The 17,692-nt window shown below is 43.2% G+C and overlaps 1 protein-coding gene across 6 annotated transcripts in view; it reads right to left on the bottom strand.

Annotated features, from left to right (window-relative positions):
- The window catches only part of LOC118096077 (calcium-activated potassium channel subunit alpha-1), a 550,308-nt gene that overhangs the window by 161,895 nt on the left and 370,721 nt on the right, over positions 1-17,692 (bottom strand). For all 6 annotated transcript variants that reach the window (XM_060275027.1, XM_060275028.1, XM_035137303.2 and 3 more), the window contains exons 11-14: positions 16,854-16,959; positions 15,157-15,239; positions 12,054-12,123; positions 10,768-10,923 (exon numbers count right to left, since the gene is read on the bottom strand). In XM_060275027.1, coding sequence (XP_060131010.1) covers positions 10,768-10,923; positions 12,054-12,123; positions 15,157-15,239; positions 16,854-16,959 — 415 coding nt within the window. The remainder of the gene's footprint in view (positions 1-10,767; positions 10,924-12,053; positions 12,124-15,156; positions 15,240-16,853; positions 16,960-17,692) is intronic.

Below are 17,692 nucleotides of genomic sequence, written 5' to 3'. Positions count from 1 at the left end.
TTGCATTTTAAATGGCTGTAACCCACCCTGGGACCCTAGGGTGAACGGCAGGCAATAAATTAAAAACAATCAACCAATAATAATCTATCTGTTAAGTATATGTATGTGAGATATAAATTCATTATGATGAAATATGAATGCATGTCTCCAGCAGTAGTCAAGCAAAGATGTTAAAACACTGAACTGGAGCAACTCAGTGAAAGATACCCAAATTAATTCTGTGGCCATTCAGTAATCAATTGAAAACATCCTGAGGCAATGACTTGTATCTGACCGTCATGTTCAAGGGCAAGCTGCTTCAGAAAAGCATCAATGATAGCCAGTGTGTCTCCACAAAACACAATACATTTTCAGCGATGATTTCTTACTACAGATACAAATGCATTCCTGGTAATAGAGCTAAACCACTTGTACAGTGAGCACTGTTTGCTATGGGAAGCAGTTCAATGGTTTCAATCAAATGCTTCAACTATCGGGCATGTCCAAATATCCATTAACAACTGATTTCCTCCATGTTCTAAAGAAAGCAGAGTGGTGGATACGCTTGTGTGTAACTGGTTACAAAACGGGTCAGACAACTAGTGATCAAGGAACAGAAGTGCCATATTACCATGCAGAGCACAAATCAAAACGAGGTCCAGGCAAAACAGTTAAAAAAAATAAAAAATCCAATAAATTAAAAAAAATCCAAGCATTTTCCTCTGAATTGATAATGGATTAGCAATAGAAAATCACTAATGTGCATAAACATCTGCAGGAACGCCCCCCCCAATACACACACAATTTATTCTCTTGTATAGAGACAATTTGGTTTGACCTTTGTAGGTGGCAAAGGGCGTTGGAGATACCATAGATTGCAATCCTATGAATACTTACTTCAAAACAACCTGATTTAAATCAATGAAATGTAAGGCTGTAAAGCCTTACAGAACTAGTCTCATATTTCTCCTTGGATCATTCAGCCCAACTTAATTTTTAGTAATTCTAAAACAGTATTTATATAAATGATGCACACAGTTTACTGATTTTCCGCTTAAAACCTACTGCTAACTGCACTACTATTTATTTTAGCATTTAGCGGGGAGATGTCAATATTATTGTTGCTATTATGCAACCTGAATATGCACTCTTCCTTCAGATATCTCAGAACAGCTTATGCTAGGAATAGCGAACATGATGCCCTCCACAAGGTGTTGGACAACAATACCCATGAGCCACAACCCAGGAAGGTCAGTAGTCAGGGATGATGGGAGTTGTAGTCCAACAACTTATGATGGGCACCATTTTGGCCACCATGCTCCCTCCAATGTACTGATCAGGTCTTGCAGCTCTAGTCACTGATATCATTAGAGCAGTGGTTCCCAACAGGTGGTCCGCGGACCCACAGGGGTCCACGAGCTATGCCAGAGGGGTCCGCAAGATGCTATTAGAATAATATATATATTAAATATATTTTGTATGATAACAGATTTTTTGTTTTGGCCACTTCCTGCATGAGCAGAGTCTAGCGCAAAACTAGAATTAGATAGAGGCAGTAGTTCTGCTGTATGCCGTTAGGTGGCGCTTTACAAACACTACTGTTTTGCAAAGAGGCAGCACACGCATTCTACTAATGCTCACCTCCCCAAGATGCTTTGCGCACGTCGGCTTCATTTGTGCACTACTGCGCAGGTACCCTGTCTTCTCCATTCCCCTCCCTCCTCCCTGGCGCGCGCTGCCTCTTTGCAAAACAGTAGTGTTTGTAAACAAAGCGTTGTTTTTCGCAGAAGCTATAGTTCGCATAGTTAAAAATGGACCGTTGGTTAAAAAGTGGTTCATCTCATTAAGAACTGAAAATTAAAACTAACTGTATACTGATGGAGTACTCTGTTGTAACTGTAAAAAACGTATAAATATAAAATATAAAAAGACTCTTAATTTGGCTCTCACTTTTTAATTTTAGGATTAGGAATTAATGGGGGTCCTTGTCACAATAGCAGCTCGATGAGGGGTCCTCGAGAAAATTTTGTTGGGAACCCCTGCATTAGAGTAACACTGGCCTTGCTTGCCACTGTCTCACATTTTTATACCTTGAACTTACAGCTTGGCTTAGGCTGCAGCACAACATATTCCACTGCAGCTGGAGCAGAACACCAATCCTTTCCTAAAAGGCAAATATAGTCCTGGTGGTTTCGGGGGGGGGGAATCAGGGGAGGGATCATAAAAGAAGTCATGCCACTGGCCAAAAATTGGTGTGTGCACACTTCCTAGACCAGCCTTTGCCAATCTGGTGCCCTCCAGATGTTTTAGACCATAACTTTCATCAGCCCAGCCAGCATGGGATGAAGATGAGTTATAGTCCAAAACATCTGGTGGGCATCAGATTGGCAAATGCTGTCCTAGAAGAATTCATCATTCCATATATGTTGCTGAGCAGTGCGGAAGGCAACTACAGCATAGCTGCCAAGTCTCCCGTATTCCCCGGGAAACCCCTGTTTTTCTAGCTGTTCTCAGCTGAAAAAACAGATTTTTTTGTTTCCCCCCGGTTTATTCTGGCGCTGCGACCACTTTGGAACTGGGCGGAGCATGCTCAGAAGTGACTTTTGATGCAGCTCTGCCCAGTTCCAAAATGGCTGCAGTGCGACTTCTGGCGCGGCGGCCATTTTGGAACTGGCCAAAGCAGCATCAAAAGTCGCTTCTGAGCATGCTCCGCCCAGTTCCAAAATGGCGGCAGCGCTACTTCCGGTCTTCTACTTCCGGTCCGGTCCCTTATTTCTCCCACAGGAACTTGGTAGGTATGAACTACAGTGACGTGGGATGCAAGGGCACATTCATTTTGGAGGAGAGATGCTTGACCTGAGTGAGTCCTATGTTAGAATACTGTCAGCAATTAAGCAGGGGCACTCACAAAAGCAAGCACCCTTGTTTGAGTGCTTGAGAGCAAACAGGATGCGGGACTAGATGGGCTTTTGGTCTGATCCTGCAGGGCTCTTCTGATGTTCTTAAAGTGAGCACAGTGCTACTCAAGCTGGTTGTGTGAACCATCAAAACCACCACCACATTCGCTTTCCCCAAAGCCTTTTGGGTCAGGAGAAAGTGGTGGTATCTGCTGGTGCTTCCAAGAGACCCAGCAGTGTAGCTTTTCCTGCCAAGGATGGAACTGCAACAACTAGTTTAGCATTACAAAGATTTCTGAAGGATTGTTACTCACTTTCATCACCAAAACCACCATCAAAAACATAAAAACTGTCCCATACTGTCATTTTTTTAAAAAGCTGAATTTTACTCTGAAGTGCTTTCGCAACTTCGTCATTTCACAAGCTGAAGTCATACGTCTTCCAAAGTGTATGAAAACCTTTGAGGAATATATCAACCACCAAATCCTAAAACAGCTAGCGCATCCACAGAAACAACAATGAAATGGTAATAAAGCCTGGTTCTGCAGCACATGGTATCTGAAAGAAACAAGCACATCTATTTTCTTGGGCTCTTCAGTACTTAATAAAGAGAGATTTATACCCAGTGCCTGAATAGTTTATTCGGCAAAACAAACTTAAGGTTTTACAGCTGAAACCTTTGCTCTGAAATGAAACCCATTGTTGCTGGCTCAACTTTATTAGCCCATGTTGTACAGAGATTGGAGATCTAAGGTACTGAAAATCAGCTGTTGTGGAGCTAAAGAAATATAGACTTTGTGTCTTCAATGACAGAATTGTGTCTTTCTAACAGGAAAGGGAAGGTCTGTTTCTCACATTACTCCAAGTGCTCTTTCACAAGGCATGTATGATTTGTTTATAAACCTTTCCAGTTCATTTATACTCATGGTGATGTCTCATGAGACTTTTGGAGATCCAAGGACAACCACTAGAGCCTGCATTCTGTCTTTTAACCAAATCAGTCATAAATACACAATGGCTAAAAGTCTGCAGCCTGAGAATTGGTGAATGAGTTCATATTAATAGGTGAAACTCAGCCCCTAGTCTTTCTGCTGCTTCCTGTCTTTCTGTTGCCTGGTCAAGGTTGTCAGGTCACAGTGCAGCAGTGACATCATAAGCCACAACTAGCTCAGTTCTACATCTATGTAATTACTGAAAGAACAGCAGCTCAGGTAGTTCTAGAACAGAGGTGGTGGACCTGCAGCTTTTGAAACCTGTGGGCTCCAACTCTCACCAGCCGCATGCAGCATGGTCAGAGATGTTGACCAGTTGTGTCTAGCATCATTGGAAAGGCCACAGGTTTCCCTTCCCTACTTCTAGGCCAAACACCCCTTAGACCAGTCCTCAGCCCTTCAAACCTGCTCTGTATACAGCATGCCTCCTTCCTTCTTACAAACAGTGCATAGTCCCTCCCTGTCCTTATCTCCTCCTTTCTTCAAAGTGATAAGGCCTCTGTTTCTTAGCTCACTATTTACCTAGCATTTCTGTATCAGATTTGCCATGATCTAACATGCATCTAGCAGTTCAGAGATTGTTCCCTTTTATTGATCAGCTGTCCTCTGAAGGAAAATATGAACCACATCAGGTTCTGGTAGAGAAACAAACCTCTTCCCACCCACCCTTCCTCAAATACATATTCCAAAAGCTATTAGTCTTCTGAAAGTTGGATGGGGAGCTTGCGCTGGAAATTTGTGAGCTACATGTTTTGCTTTGTTATCTATTTCCGATGAGTGCCGCAAAGCATACCATGCAAGCGTGTCGATTCGGTTTGAACAGTCAGAGAATGATTGTGGAATTGCTTTCTCATTACGCACAACAAGCTGCAAGCAGCAGAACCAAAGAATACAATTGGGAATAAAGTATGACACTAAAGGTGTGTGTGTAGAAGAATACACATAGGGGAAAAGAGGGCAGAGGACCTCAGAGAAACAGCATGAAGAGAAACCATGTGCAAGGGAAGAAGGTTCATAGGGAAAAGATGAGTACTGTATAAAGTACAGAGCACGACTAGACACAAATCTGCCCTGTGTACATTACAAGGGGCTGATGTGTTTCATATCCTTGTCACTTGTGTAATTAAACACCTTGGCAGGTTTCTACCCTCAGACCCTTTCCAATACAATAGGAAGTTCCAATAGTGAATTTCCTTTGGAGGACATAGAAGACACTTGTGTGATAAATGTTTGTACAGAGGAGGTATTTCTGAGGTGCAACTTGCAATCAAATTTATTTCATTTATATATGCACCACCCTTCATCAAAAGACCTCAGGGCGGTTCAGGACATAATGATTTTGCTAACTCCAACACCTTGGGAGAGCAGCTGTTCAATGTGGCCATGAGTTGCAGTACACGTGGCCTTAACTGCCATTTGTATGGGCTCATATGCCGATTTCAGGAACCTCCCTGCAGCACCTCCCCCAGAATTTGGAGGGCTCTCTCCCTGAGTTTATCTACCTCCTCACTGAGATGGTCACTGCTGCCCATTCACTTACCCTGGCTATCAAGGTCTATTCTCTTGTCACTGATTTCTCACTCAAAAGGGCAAATGCAAATGCAGACACGACCAGGTGGAGCAGCAGCAGAAGAGCCAGGGAGGTCCAGGGGCTAGCAATGGGCCCTCTGCCAGTGTACAGGCATTGGTAGATGATGCCTGATTGTTGCTGACCCAACAATGGGCATTCTGACCTGCACAGCTAATATGACATGGCAAGCCAGATAAGCAAAGTGTGGGTTCCAGGACCTCACAGTTGGCACCAAAAGGCTACCCCCCACCACACACACATTCTTGCCTGCACTTGTTCTGTACCCAGCACCTTTTGGGGGGGGGAGGTCTGGAGCTTTCCCCACAAAAACCTGCTATTTAAAGCTCAATCAGTGCAAACATCAATCCGTGGAACTCCCAAATTGACATTTGCTCCAATTCGGCTTTAAAGAGTAGGCTTTCTTGGGGAAAGCTCAGAGCAAAGCAAAGCAAAACAAAAGGACACGGAGCGTTAATGTGTGGACCTCTGCCTGAAAGGGGCAAAAACGTAAGTGTAGATAAGCATTTAATTTGCTATACTATTTCTGCATACAGCAACAATTCTGTCTAGTCCTGATATGTACTATTTATGTTTATGTACTAATCAGTATTTTTATTATTTTACCAGTAATATAACTCTGATGTGGGTTGTTGTTGTTTAGTCGTTTAGTCGTGTCCGACTCTTCGTGACCCCATGGACCATAGCACGCCAGGCACTCCTGTCTTGCACTGCCTCCCGCAGTTTGGTCAAACTCATGTTCGTAGCTTCGAGAACACTGTCCAGCCATCTTGTCCTCTGTCGTCCCCTTCTCCTAGTGCCCTCAATCTTTCCCAACATCAGGGTCTTTTCCAAGGATTCTTCTCTTCTCATGAGGTGGCCAAAGTATTGGAGCCTCAGCTTCACGATCTGTCCTTCCAGGGAGCACTCAGGGCTGATTTCCTTAAGAATGGATAGGTTTAATCTTCTAGCAGTCCATGGGACTCTCAAGAGTCTCCTCCAGCACCATAATTCAAAAGCATCAATTCTTCGGCGATCAGCCTTCTTTATGGTCCAGCTCTCACTTCCATACATCACCACTGGGAAAACCATAGCTTTAACTATACGGACCTTTGTCGGCAAGGTGATGTCTCTGCTTTTTAAGATGCTGTCTAGGTTTGTCATTGCTTTTCTCCCAAGAAGCAGGCGTCTTTTAATTTCGTGACTGCTGTCACCATCTGCAGTGATCAAGGAGCCCAAGAAAGTAAAATCTCTCACTGCCTCCATTTCTTCCCCTTCTATTTGCCAGGAGGTGATGGGACCAGTGGCCATGATCTTGGTTTTTTTGATGTTGAGCTTCAGACCATATTTTGCGCTCTCCTCTTTCACCCTCATTAAAAGGTTCTTTAATTCCTCCTCGCTTTCTGCCATCAAGGTTGTGTCATCTGCATATCTGAGGTGGTTGATATTTCTTCCGGCAATCTTAATTCCAGTTTGGGATTCATCTAGTCCAGCCTTTCGCATGATGAATTCTGCATATAAGTTAAATAAGCAGGGAGACAATATACAACCTTGTCGTACTCCTTTCCCAATTTTGAACCAATCAGTTGTTCCATATCCAGTTCTAACTGTAGCTTCTTGTCCCACATAGAGATTTCTCAGGAGACAGATGAGGTGATCAGGCACTCCCATTTCTTTAAGAACTTGCCATAGTTTGCTGTGGTCGACACAGTCAAAGGCTTTTGCATAGTCAATGAAGCAGAAGTAGACGTTTTTCTGGAACTCTCTAGCTTTCTCCATAATCCAGCGCATGTTTGCTATTTGGTCTCTGGTTCCTCTCCCCTTTCGAAATCCAGCTTGCACTTCTGGGAGTTCTCGGTCCACATACTGCCTCAGCCTGCCTTGTAGAATTTTGAGCATAACCTTGCTAGCGTGTGAAATGAGCGCAATTGTGCGGTAGTTGGAGCATTCTTTGGCACTGCCCTTCTTTGGAATTGGGATGTAGACTGTACCTCCTATAAATTACTTCTGCTTTAATTGTTTCTTCTTTCGCTATTAAAATCCACATTACTCTCTCTCTCTCTCTCTCTCTCTCTCTCTCTCTCTCTCTCTCTCTCTCTCTCTGTGAGTGTGTGTACATATATATACACTAAGTATTTTCAGAAATTGCTCAGATCATGCACAATTGAATGTTATGTACTTTGGTTGTCTTGGCTTTCCTTTCCTTTGGTCAGGTTAGATGCAAAATAAGAGTTTCCATATGAAGAATGCTGCTTTAAAAAAAAAAGCAAAAGAAAAATATTCAGATGCAAAATGGCATTTTTGGTTTTCTAAGTTTGTTTTACTGTGGAGAGTTTAGACAAATAATTTGGCTGCAAAGTTAAGCCATAATCAGTTGAGTATGTGCAATGTCACCACTGATTATGCACCGTTGTCAGTGACGGATCAAACATTTATGATGTATTATCCTGCTTTGCAATCAGGCTAGGGAGAGTGCGGGGGGGGGGGAACTCTCCACTTCAATCTATTTTCCCAAAAATGACAGGACTTCTGCTCAGATTTTGCTGGCAAGCTTCTAACATTGTATATTTCCACTAACGTTATTTACCTGAAGCATTTTCTATATGGTCTGGGAGCAACTGAGACTACCACGCCATTCCCCTATCTCCACATAACTGGAGCAGGGTGGGGGCAATGCACTCAGCCAGCAAAATCAAGCATGCAAGCTTCAATGCTAAAAAAAAAAATTGCTTCTTGTTTTTGTGGCCCTGTTCGTGATTGTAATCACATTCTTGACTGCTGCCGGGCGCCTTTAAAAACAAAACAAAAACAAAAAACCCACAGGTTTTTTTGTTTTGTTTTGTTTTTTACCGATAAGAATCCAGAGTAAGGCCAGGAGGTTTGAAACAAATGCAGAACAGGACAGGGAATTGGCACTGAGCAGAACCCAGGAGCACAACCACCATCAACAGTAAGTGTGCTGCATGTTTTATCGCTGTTTGTTGCACACTGACTTAAGCACACACACCCTGCAACATGTGCAGCCTGAGAACAAAGCACTGGACTTTGTGGAAAGGGACTGGGTCAGGATGAGATTGAGGGCCAACAAAATATATGTGCACAAATAAATCTGATTAACTTTGGAATTGTGGTAGCATGTAGATAGCTCCACCTGTTTTGTAAGCTTCCCCTTTAGAATATGTGATACCCAGATGCTCGTGAGCATATTTTCTACTTTCTTTGTGACTTTCTCTCTCTACCCCCTGAACCGAAAAGGGCAGAAGTGAGGTGCAGAGGATGCATTTCATGGAAAAAAATATCTCCCGTGGAAAAAAATATCCTGTTATTTTCAGTGATTTGAGAAGGAGAGATGCAAAGTGAGGTGGGGATTTCAAAGGCTACAGATGCACTTCAGGGTTCTCCCAGTATTTCTGTCCTGCTTCCTTTCCCCAGTATCTGATTATTTTGGTACTTCAGAATGATGCTGAACTTCTTCGCCAACAGAATTATCTTCGGTTTCAGATTAGTCCATAATGGCTTTCTTCTGTTTACTATCAGAACTGTAAGTCACTTTCCTCTAACAATAATTTCACCCTTCTTCTTTCATTTTAACAAAAAAGGAGAAAAATATGAATTCCCCAGTGATGACTCCCGTTTTTTAACTTAACAGAATTTAAAGTAATCCTAGGACAAACAAACAAATATTCTATATAACAGCATTCCTGTTTGCAAAACAGGATATATTTCTCTCTCTCTCTCTCTCTCTCTCTCTCTCTCTCTCTCTCTCTCTCTCTCTCTCTCTCTCTCTCTCTCTGTGTGTGTGTGTGTGTGTCTGTCTTGGGGACATATATTTATGGCATTCCTAAACATCACACCTGGGCCATCCATAGGTGGTCCTTTGGAGGCACCTGCTGCAGCCCGAATACTGTATCCCCACTTCCTCCCTCACCTCTGTTTTGAGAAATCTGTAGTGTTAAAGAAAGAACAGGAAGATTAAAAAAGAGATACTTCTGTTTCCTTCTCTGCCAATTATGTATATAACTGCTATTTAGGGTGAGAGACTGAGGAAGGGGAAGGTCTGCCAGATGGGAGGTTTCAGCTCTCTGTATGTGTGGAGATTATGATAAAATGGTGACTGAGCACTACATAGATAGATTTATAATTTTGTGTTTTATGAGGATCATATGAGGATTATTATTAATGTATTTTGCTCCCCCCCTTTAGTTTAAGTTTTAGTTTTCGTGAAAAACTTTAATAAAATTGATTGTCTAGGGGTGTGGAAGCCTGCATGTATGTGTGACAGAGAATGAGTGACAGAAGATGAACGAGGGAGGGAAGGAGGGAAAGAGAGAGAGGAGGGAGGATTATGGATTAATAAAGAGGAAAGTGGGGAAAGAGAAAAAATGGGTTTTCCTGTTCACTTTGGCCTTGGCCACCACAGGTATGTAGCCCTCGGCCACTTTCCTCCATTGGAATGTGGCCCTCAGCCCCTACAAGGTTGTCTACCTCTGCTATGCTCTAGGCACCTTCTCCATGTTTGCTATGCAGAACAATTACTAGAGTATTCCATCCCCCTTTCTTTCATGACTGCGGTCCTGTTTCCTTGCATTCCGTTTGTCCAAATGAATCAGCCCATGTTCCCAATCTGGGGAGAGCAGCCAAAAACCAAATGGGAGCAAATTAACACTGAGGGAACTAGTGGGGTTTTAGCCTAGACGTCCCTACTATAGTTGCCTCCAAATGTTTGAGAAGCATTGGGCCTTATCATTTATTACTATTTTCACGTAAACCTCAAGGGCCTCATTGACTGAAGAGGATAAATGAATTATTATTGTTGGAGATTTGGGCTTTGGTACAGACACATGTTCTGTATTTTATACTTGAGGTAAGGAATCCATTGGCCACTTGATGGGTTGGAAATGGGGTGTGTGGAGAAGCCAAGAAAGGAAAACCTTTGTGTCTTTTTTCCTCTCGGCACTTTGTTGCCATATGGATTGGATAGGGAATGCACTCTCTCTATATATATATTAAAAACAAACCTGTGGGGGCTTTCTACATTGATAAACATGTGGTTTATCTGAAAGAAATAAAGTATTAAAAATGCACTTTGAACAATCTTTAATGCCCATAGATGTGCCAAACAAAAACAAAAGCATAATTTTGAAGGAACCTGGCCCACTGCCCGATTTATAATAGGCTATGGGTTTTATTTTCCTTTGGAATATGTTGTTTAATGTTTTAACCATCAGAACTGATGTATTTCTCTCTGTTTTGAGTTTAGGCCATGCACTCTACTCAGCCCCATGACAAATTGAATCCCATGCTAATGTCCTGTAATAAGATGAGACATTACCTTTATAAATGACCTCATGGAGAAGAGGTTGGCCAGCATTGTCGATAGGCCTGGTGCCAGGCAGCTCTGGGCGATGAAGCCCAGCTTGAGTTCTGCAAGGCATATTGCATCATCCCCTTCTTTCCAATTCCAGCTTGGGATATTTAGCAGATGGGCCTGCAGTGGAAAAAAACACAGGTTAAAGAAAAAAAGGGGGGGAACCTAACCAAACATTTGCATCTGCATTTTGCTAACAAAGGATGGGGAGAGGAGGGGTGGGGACAGGCAACTGCTCTAGGGTTGCTAGTTGCTCATTTAAAAAATCACTTCTACCCTACTCCTAAATGAGTGTATCAGAGCATGTGCAGAGTGCCTTTTCTTATTTGAAAATAGTTGGCCTAAGGACAGAATGACCCTGAGTGCAGAGTCCTGCCCAAATGGTGTCATATTTTGTGTACAAGAAATGAATTTTATCAGCTGTACAGAAAAAGAACACTGAGCACACAGGGTATTGCTGGTTGATGTCTTTTTAACAGGCAACTGGCAAAGAGGATGATATTCTAGCTGGCTTGTACACCTAGCTGTCCCACAGAGAAATGTTGGATACCAGAAATGTACCAGCCCTCTGTTTTGTCATAGCTGGATAAATCAAGGTTTATCACATTTAAAAGTACTTACAATTTTGCCACATATTTAACCACATGTTCACAACTGATGAGTGGAAAAACTCAGCACACCGCTTAGCAGTAAAAAAAGTTTGACCAATAGCTTGGGTATCTCTTTTGTCTTGTTTTTTTTTTACTACACACACACACACACACACACACACACACACACACACACACACACACACACTGCCCATCTGGCTGGGTTTCCCCAGCCACTCTGGGCGGCTCCCAATAGAATATTAAAAACACAATAAAACATCAAACATTAAAAACATTAAAAACTTCCCTAAGCAGGGTTGCCTTCAGATATCTTCTAAAAATCTTCCTTGACATCTGATGGGAGGGCATTCCACAGGGTGGGCGCCACTACTGAGAAGGCCCTCAAGCCTTAACTGGTTAGACTGTTGCAGAGAACCCATACAAATGACCAAGTAACCTCAGGATGAGATCCTGGAGTAAGTTTGGTCATTCATAGAATTCTGCCAGGTGGTGAGGATGATTTTATCACTTATTAAGTGTAGATAGTGGTAATATGTGCAATAAAATGGCTGTAACCACCCTTAAAGGTTGTATCTTAATCAGAACGTAACTGTGTTACAGGTTATCTTGGAGATGAGCATCCTACAGACTTTCCATTACCTTGTTGTGATACTGCAGCATCTGGGTGATTATTCTTATTTTCGGATGATAATTCTTGATGGAAATTACTCTGCAAAGAAAATACACCAACATGTGTTATTTTCACTCAACAGCAATTCCACAAATATGTCTCGATGGCCAAATAGGATGTCATATTTTTCAGTTCAATAACTCCTTCACATGCTTCAGTGGCTACTTAAAATATAGCTTTCCATAATGCCCAAACCAGGAAACTGTGGCTTAAGGGCTCCCTCCAAACCATGGTATGAAACCAGGGTTTGATCAAAGGGGGCAAATGTTGCACAGCCTACTGTGAAATGTTAACACTGGACTTTATGTCCACCATTCCCACTCAGAAAACTCTATAGACCAGGGAGTTTAAAATCTACTGTGTAGTTCAAATTCAAACATGTTAACTTGCTGGGCTCCAGGTCAAACATCTCTGATCCCCAGCATCTCTGAATTGTAACAACTTATTGCTCTGTTGGGTCTTGTCTACATTGTTAGCAAAAAAAATCAGTATGTTTGGGCCCCATTCCCTTGTTGGGTCATTCATAGGACACTGTGTTTCTCTATACACACCATCCATAATACATATTGTACATTATAATTTATATCCCATGATTAAAGTGAGGCAAGAACTTCTGGTTCTGGCTAAAAATCCATACATATTCTATCCACTAGATGAAAAATCAGGAAGACACGAAACAATTCTGCATTTATGGGAAAACAAATAGTAGCTCCTGTCAAACAAAGGGTGGGGGGAGGGGGCTTGTGACCTGTCCTTGAATCGACCATTTTGTGACAATGCAGATAATGGCTAAGGGACAATGTCCCAGATGTAGGGCAGAACAGGAACAAATGATTTCACAATGTGGTTCAGCTCCCAAGGGGTGCAGTGAATATGAATGCCTTGCTTCTTTCCCCCACCCACACAATAGATCTCCAAAGCCTCCACCAAACAAACAAATGTTATGGTAACAATACCGCAAGTGAAGATTTCCAGTCAGCTACTAGGAGTGGAGGGGAATGTATTGCTCCTATATTCCACAGCCAAGCATGGACTTCACAAAATTGGTTGCATAGCTTGCTCTGACAAGCAAGAAGCAATTTGCAAAGATATTTATCCTACTCTTAATTCTCCTTCTTAAACTCTTTTTTAGCTGAAGCATTTAATTAAGCATTCAATTTTATTGAATCAAACTCGTTTGTTCTGCAAATACGCAGGAGGATTCTGTTCACCCAATAACTTTTTTTTTAATTAAACACATGGAATCTATTTAAAAGCTCACTAATCTGCATCTGGATTTCTCTTTAATCTATGTATATAATTTAAAATCAAAGCAAGAGTTCTCCCACCAGATTAAAATGTGCCTTTGGAAAATTAAAGAAGCCAGGGCTGCGTTTTCTTGGAGGGGGGGGCATGGAAAGGGATATTCTACAACTTTGTTGCTATATGTAGTAACAGAGGTTTTTGTACTGATGCATTCTGGCCCCCAACAGCCCACCCCCAAACACAGCCATTCTCAAGATTCAGGGGCCACTTGGCTGGTTCCTGTAGGTCAGATCCTTATCAGATCCTAGCCTTGCAGGTCAAATTTGATAGGTGAGAGGGGTTGGCCACCTGCCAATTATGTCAGATGATTGGACACTTTGAAATCCCAAAGTCAGGACTTCAAAGCACCACACAAGGCTTGCAGAGAGCCCTGCACGGTACTTTAAAGCAAATATGGATTTGGCCTAAGAGCCAAAGCCTGCTTTCTGTAGGGAAACTTGATCCAGTAGGCCAGGGGTGGGGTGGGCATGGGTGTGGGCGTGATGCGGCCACCGCCATCGAGAAGACCCAATGTCCTGGCTGCAGGGGAGTAGCCATCCGCCACTCAACAGAGTGGCTGGCCTGCCTGGCAGGGCGGGGGCAGCTCGCCGTGCGGAGCTTGCTGGGCTGGGGCGGGGCGGTGGGGCGCAGCGCCGTAAAAGGACAGGCTCCCACGTTGCCTTAAAAGGCTTGTGTTTTAAGGCAATGTGGGAGCCTGTCCTTTTACGGCGCTGCGAGCGATGCTTTGATAAGGCATAGAAATCAATGCGATAATTATTCAAAAGCGATGCTCAGTGTATCAATGCCTGCTCGTCAAGGAAAGACCCTCTTGCTAAATGTTCTTTAAAGCTACGGTCCTAAACACACTTTCTAGATGATAGATCTTGACTTTTTTAATAAAAAAAATTCAAGAGAAAGGTGCACTACTGTTTCTGTTGTTTGCCTAATTTGAAGGGCTCAGCATAGCTCTCATGCCAAATGTCTAATTCGGAGGGAGTGAGCATTAAAAAAAAGGGCGGTGGAGAGGGCAGGACTAGACGGAAAGAGGCCTGCATCAGGCAGAAGCAGCTCTGAGAAAGAATTGCGCACTCCTTCTGTGGGATTATTAAGCTGCGAAAATGTGCACGGTCTAAATGCTCTCTCTCTCTCTCTCTCTCTCTCTCTCTCATTTAGAAGGTTTAAACCCCTTTTCTTAGAAGGCATCTGCAAAAACCACACCACCATTCCCCTCCCAAAAACACCCCTTCCAAAACAGCCTTGGATTGCAAAGGAAAGCGGTGAGGTGTGCAAAGCAGGGAAGGCTTCTTTCAAGTAGACTCGGGGAAAGGGCTTCCTTCATTCGCCCTCTGCACACCCTGCACTGGACCCCCCCCTTCTCTCTGGTTTTGTTTTGCTTCCTCGAACCTGTCAAAACTCGGCCGTGTTTGCCTGTTTCTGGAGTTTGTTGTGTCTGGAGGATGGAGCTCCCAGCGAGCTCCACGCGCGACCACACCTGCCACTCTCTTGAGTGGCATGTTGGAGCGTCGCCTCGCCCCTCCCAAGAGCAACATGCGTCCGTCGGTGGTTTGCGAAAAAGCTGCGGAGCAAGGCTGCCTCGCTGCGCAGCTTGCTTGCGGGTTTTGCCGCGTCGTAGCACTCCGTAGTGCGCATGTGTCCTCCTCCTCCTCCTCCTCATTTGCTGTCTGAGGTAGTTGCCTCACTTGCCCAGTAAAAGGCCTGGTTCCATTCTTTCCATGTTCCCTTGTTTCATGGAGTAAAATGGAATCCAAATGCCCCCTTCTAAATTACCTCATAATATTGGAGGCATCTTCAGCATCTGGGTCAGCGCAGTATTTGTTGGCAAGGATTAGGCACGCGTCTGCTGACTCTATCTGGACACCAAAGGAGAAAACAAGCATAAAGAGCAATCTGATGTTTACAATATTTTTCTCCAACCCTTATCAGCTTTCACAGAACCTCCTCAATCCGCCAATAGACTGTGGAATCATGTTTGTATGTGTGTGGTGTACCATGCCGTGAACTACATGGGTCATGTAAGAACATAAGAAGAGCTTTCTGGATCAGGCCAAAGGCCTATCTGGTCCAGCATCCTGTTCTCACAGTGGCCAACCAAGGAGGGTATCTCTAGTCCTCCACTACTCTATCTTTAACCATACAGTACTGGCTCACGCAGAGGAGACTAGGCATCAAAAGCCTGGCCATTCCACAATAAGAGCATTCCAGAAAGTGGAAGACTCCTGAGGATTAGAAACGGCTTGCCTAGTGAGGTGGAGCCACAACACCAATTTAACTGCAGGAGTGTCAGTGCCGCTTTCCAAGAGACGGTGGGGAGGTCTGTGTGGACACATTGGGCACAAATGCCAGATTGGCTATTCCAGTGTTCGCACTGCATCCCAACCTCCTCCAGCCCCCCCCCCCAACACAACTCCCACTCCTGGTACACGACAGCAACACCACTGCCAGGGTGCTAGTGTTGTGGTTCTGCCCCACCACGCAAGTTGCTTCTGCCAATGATGTAAACTCCATAAACACAGATGGGAGGAAGCAGGGAGGGGTGGCACATCTCCATGGGCAGTGGGGAGAGGCAGAAGAATCCTCTTTGAGGTTTTCAACAAAATGGAAGAAGAGTTGTGAAAAGTCCAGGGATATAGGGACTTTCAAACTATTGCAGGCCAGGACGATCTACGATTGAAAGTGTGGAAACGCAGTTGCCTCAACAGAAACCCCCCCAAGGAGTGAAAGCAACTGAAAAGAATGGGTAACATAACATCAAACCCTGAACCTTTTCATAGATGAGGTACAGGATCCTCCACACATTATCTGCGTTTAGAGAAACCACACACAGAAAGAAGGGTCATGTTGTTGGCCTCACCTCCGACATCAACATATCAGACGTGGATGTGGCAGCTGAGGAAATCTATACATTCAGACCTCTATGCATGAATGTTTCCATGGGAGCTGGAACTCTATGCAATCAGAGTTCAAGCTTCCATAACTTCCTCTCACATTGGCTTCCTGGCTCAGACACTGCCTTAATCATGGGCATCTGCATGGGGGTATATTTTGATGTTCTTCCATGGGGAGTGGGAGTCACCACCCATTCTGAAAATAACAAATGCTTGCACACCTTTTATACCCGATCTGTTAGTTTACTAGCACATCAAGTTCCCCACCTCTTTTCCTGCTGATAATTAATTGAAAGGTTCCTTTCGATCCACTCTGAAGTTGGAATAACTAACAGATTGTTTCAAAGTTGTATCTATACTACAAACCAGTATCACTTTTACTCCCATAGCTATTCCCAAAGGATCATGGGAATTGTAGTTTAGTTTGGTAAAGATGCTAAGATTTTCTTGCCTTCCTCACAGAACTACGCATCCCATATTTCCATGGGGAAAGAAAAAAACTGTAACTACACAGTAGCATCCTTAGTTAAATGCAGACACCAAACAGAAAGGTAGAAAAAAGGGGAAGGAAACCAATACCTTTACTCTAGCCAGGTCATGCGGATTGAGAACTGAACCCTGAAAAAATTCCACCTGAGTGAAGTGTCGTTTAAAAAGAGCTTCCAACTCAAGGTTAGGGGAGATACTAAATTGAAAAAGAAAGGACAAAACAAGCAGAATAAAGTCAGTTTGTGAGCATTACCCCTGTTTTTTTCCCTTAATTGTACAAAATTATTTAATAGGTATGGAGTCAATTCTGTAGGAACCATGAGTGGTTTATGTTCTTATTTTCCCTTCCTTTCTATCTCTATTAAGGTTGTCAACAATCCATAATTTTACTGGTCCAATCTGGCAAGTCATCAGAACAGAAACATTTAAAAAGGAAGAAGAATAGGAGAAGAATATACAATGTTGTCATTGTAATTTCCCTACATTCTATAAGAAGCATTTTTTTAAAAGATGGTGTTCATCAGAGGACGAGAGACTGTCCATACTATTTATTTCATTAGGAGGCCAATTCCAACCATTTGGAGAGATACTTTGGATGCCCTCACTTTGCATTTAGATCTTTTTTCAAAAGAAAGCACGAGACAGGAGACAATCTACCTATGCTGAAACACACAGTTTAAGATGTCAGCATTATGCAAAAGTTGGAAACTCTAATGCCTCATCACTTCCATTTTGCCATCCTTAGTGACTTGCTAGATGGGAACAACCTAAAATGCTCAGAGCATTGAGGCGATGCTTTCTATAGTCATTCCCCACTTTGAGTAACACCCTACTAAGCAAACTGTGGCTTTGCATGACTTGAGCAATCACATGGACTCCTAGTGAGAATATCAGGGCAGTTTGGCTCCTCCTGCCGTAAGCTTAGCTAT

The sequence above is a fragment of the Zootoca vivipara genome, chromosome 5, assembly GCF_963506605.1.
Source record: "Zootoca vivipara chromosome 5, rZooViv1.1, whole genome shotgun sequence".
Taxonomy (NCBI): domain Eukaryota; kingdom Metazoa; phylum Chordata; class Lepidosauria; order Squamata; family Lacertidae; genus Zootoca; species Zootoca vivipara.
The sequence above is the reverse complement of the archived record's forward strand: the minus strand, read 5'-3'. Positions and strand labels throughout refer to the sequence as shown.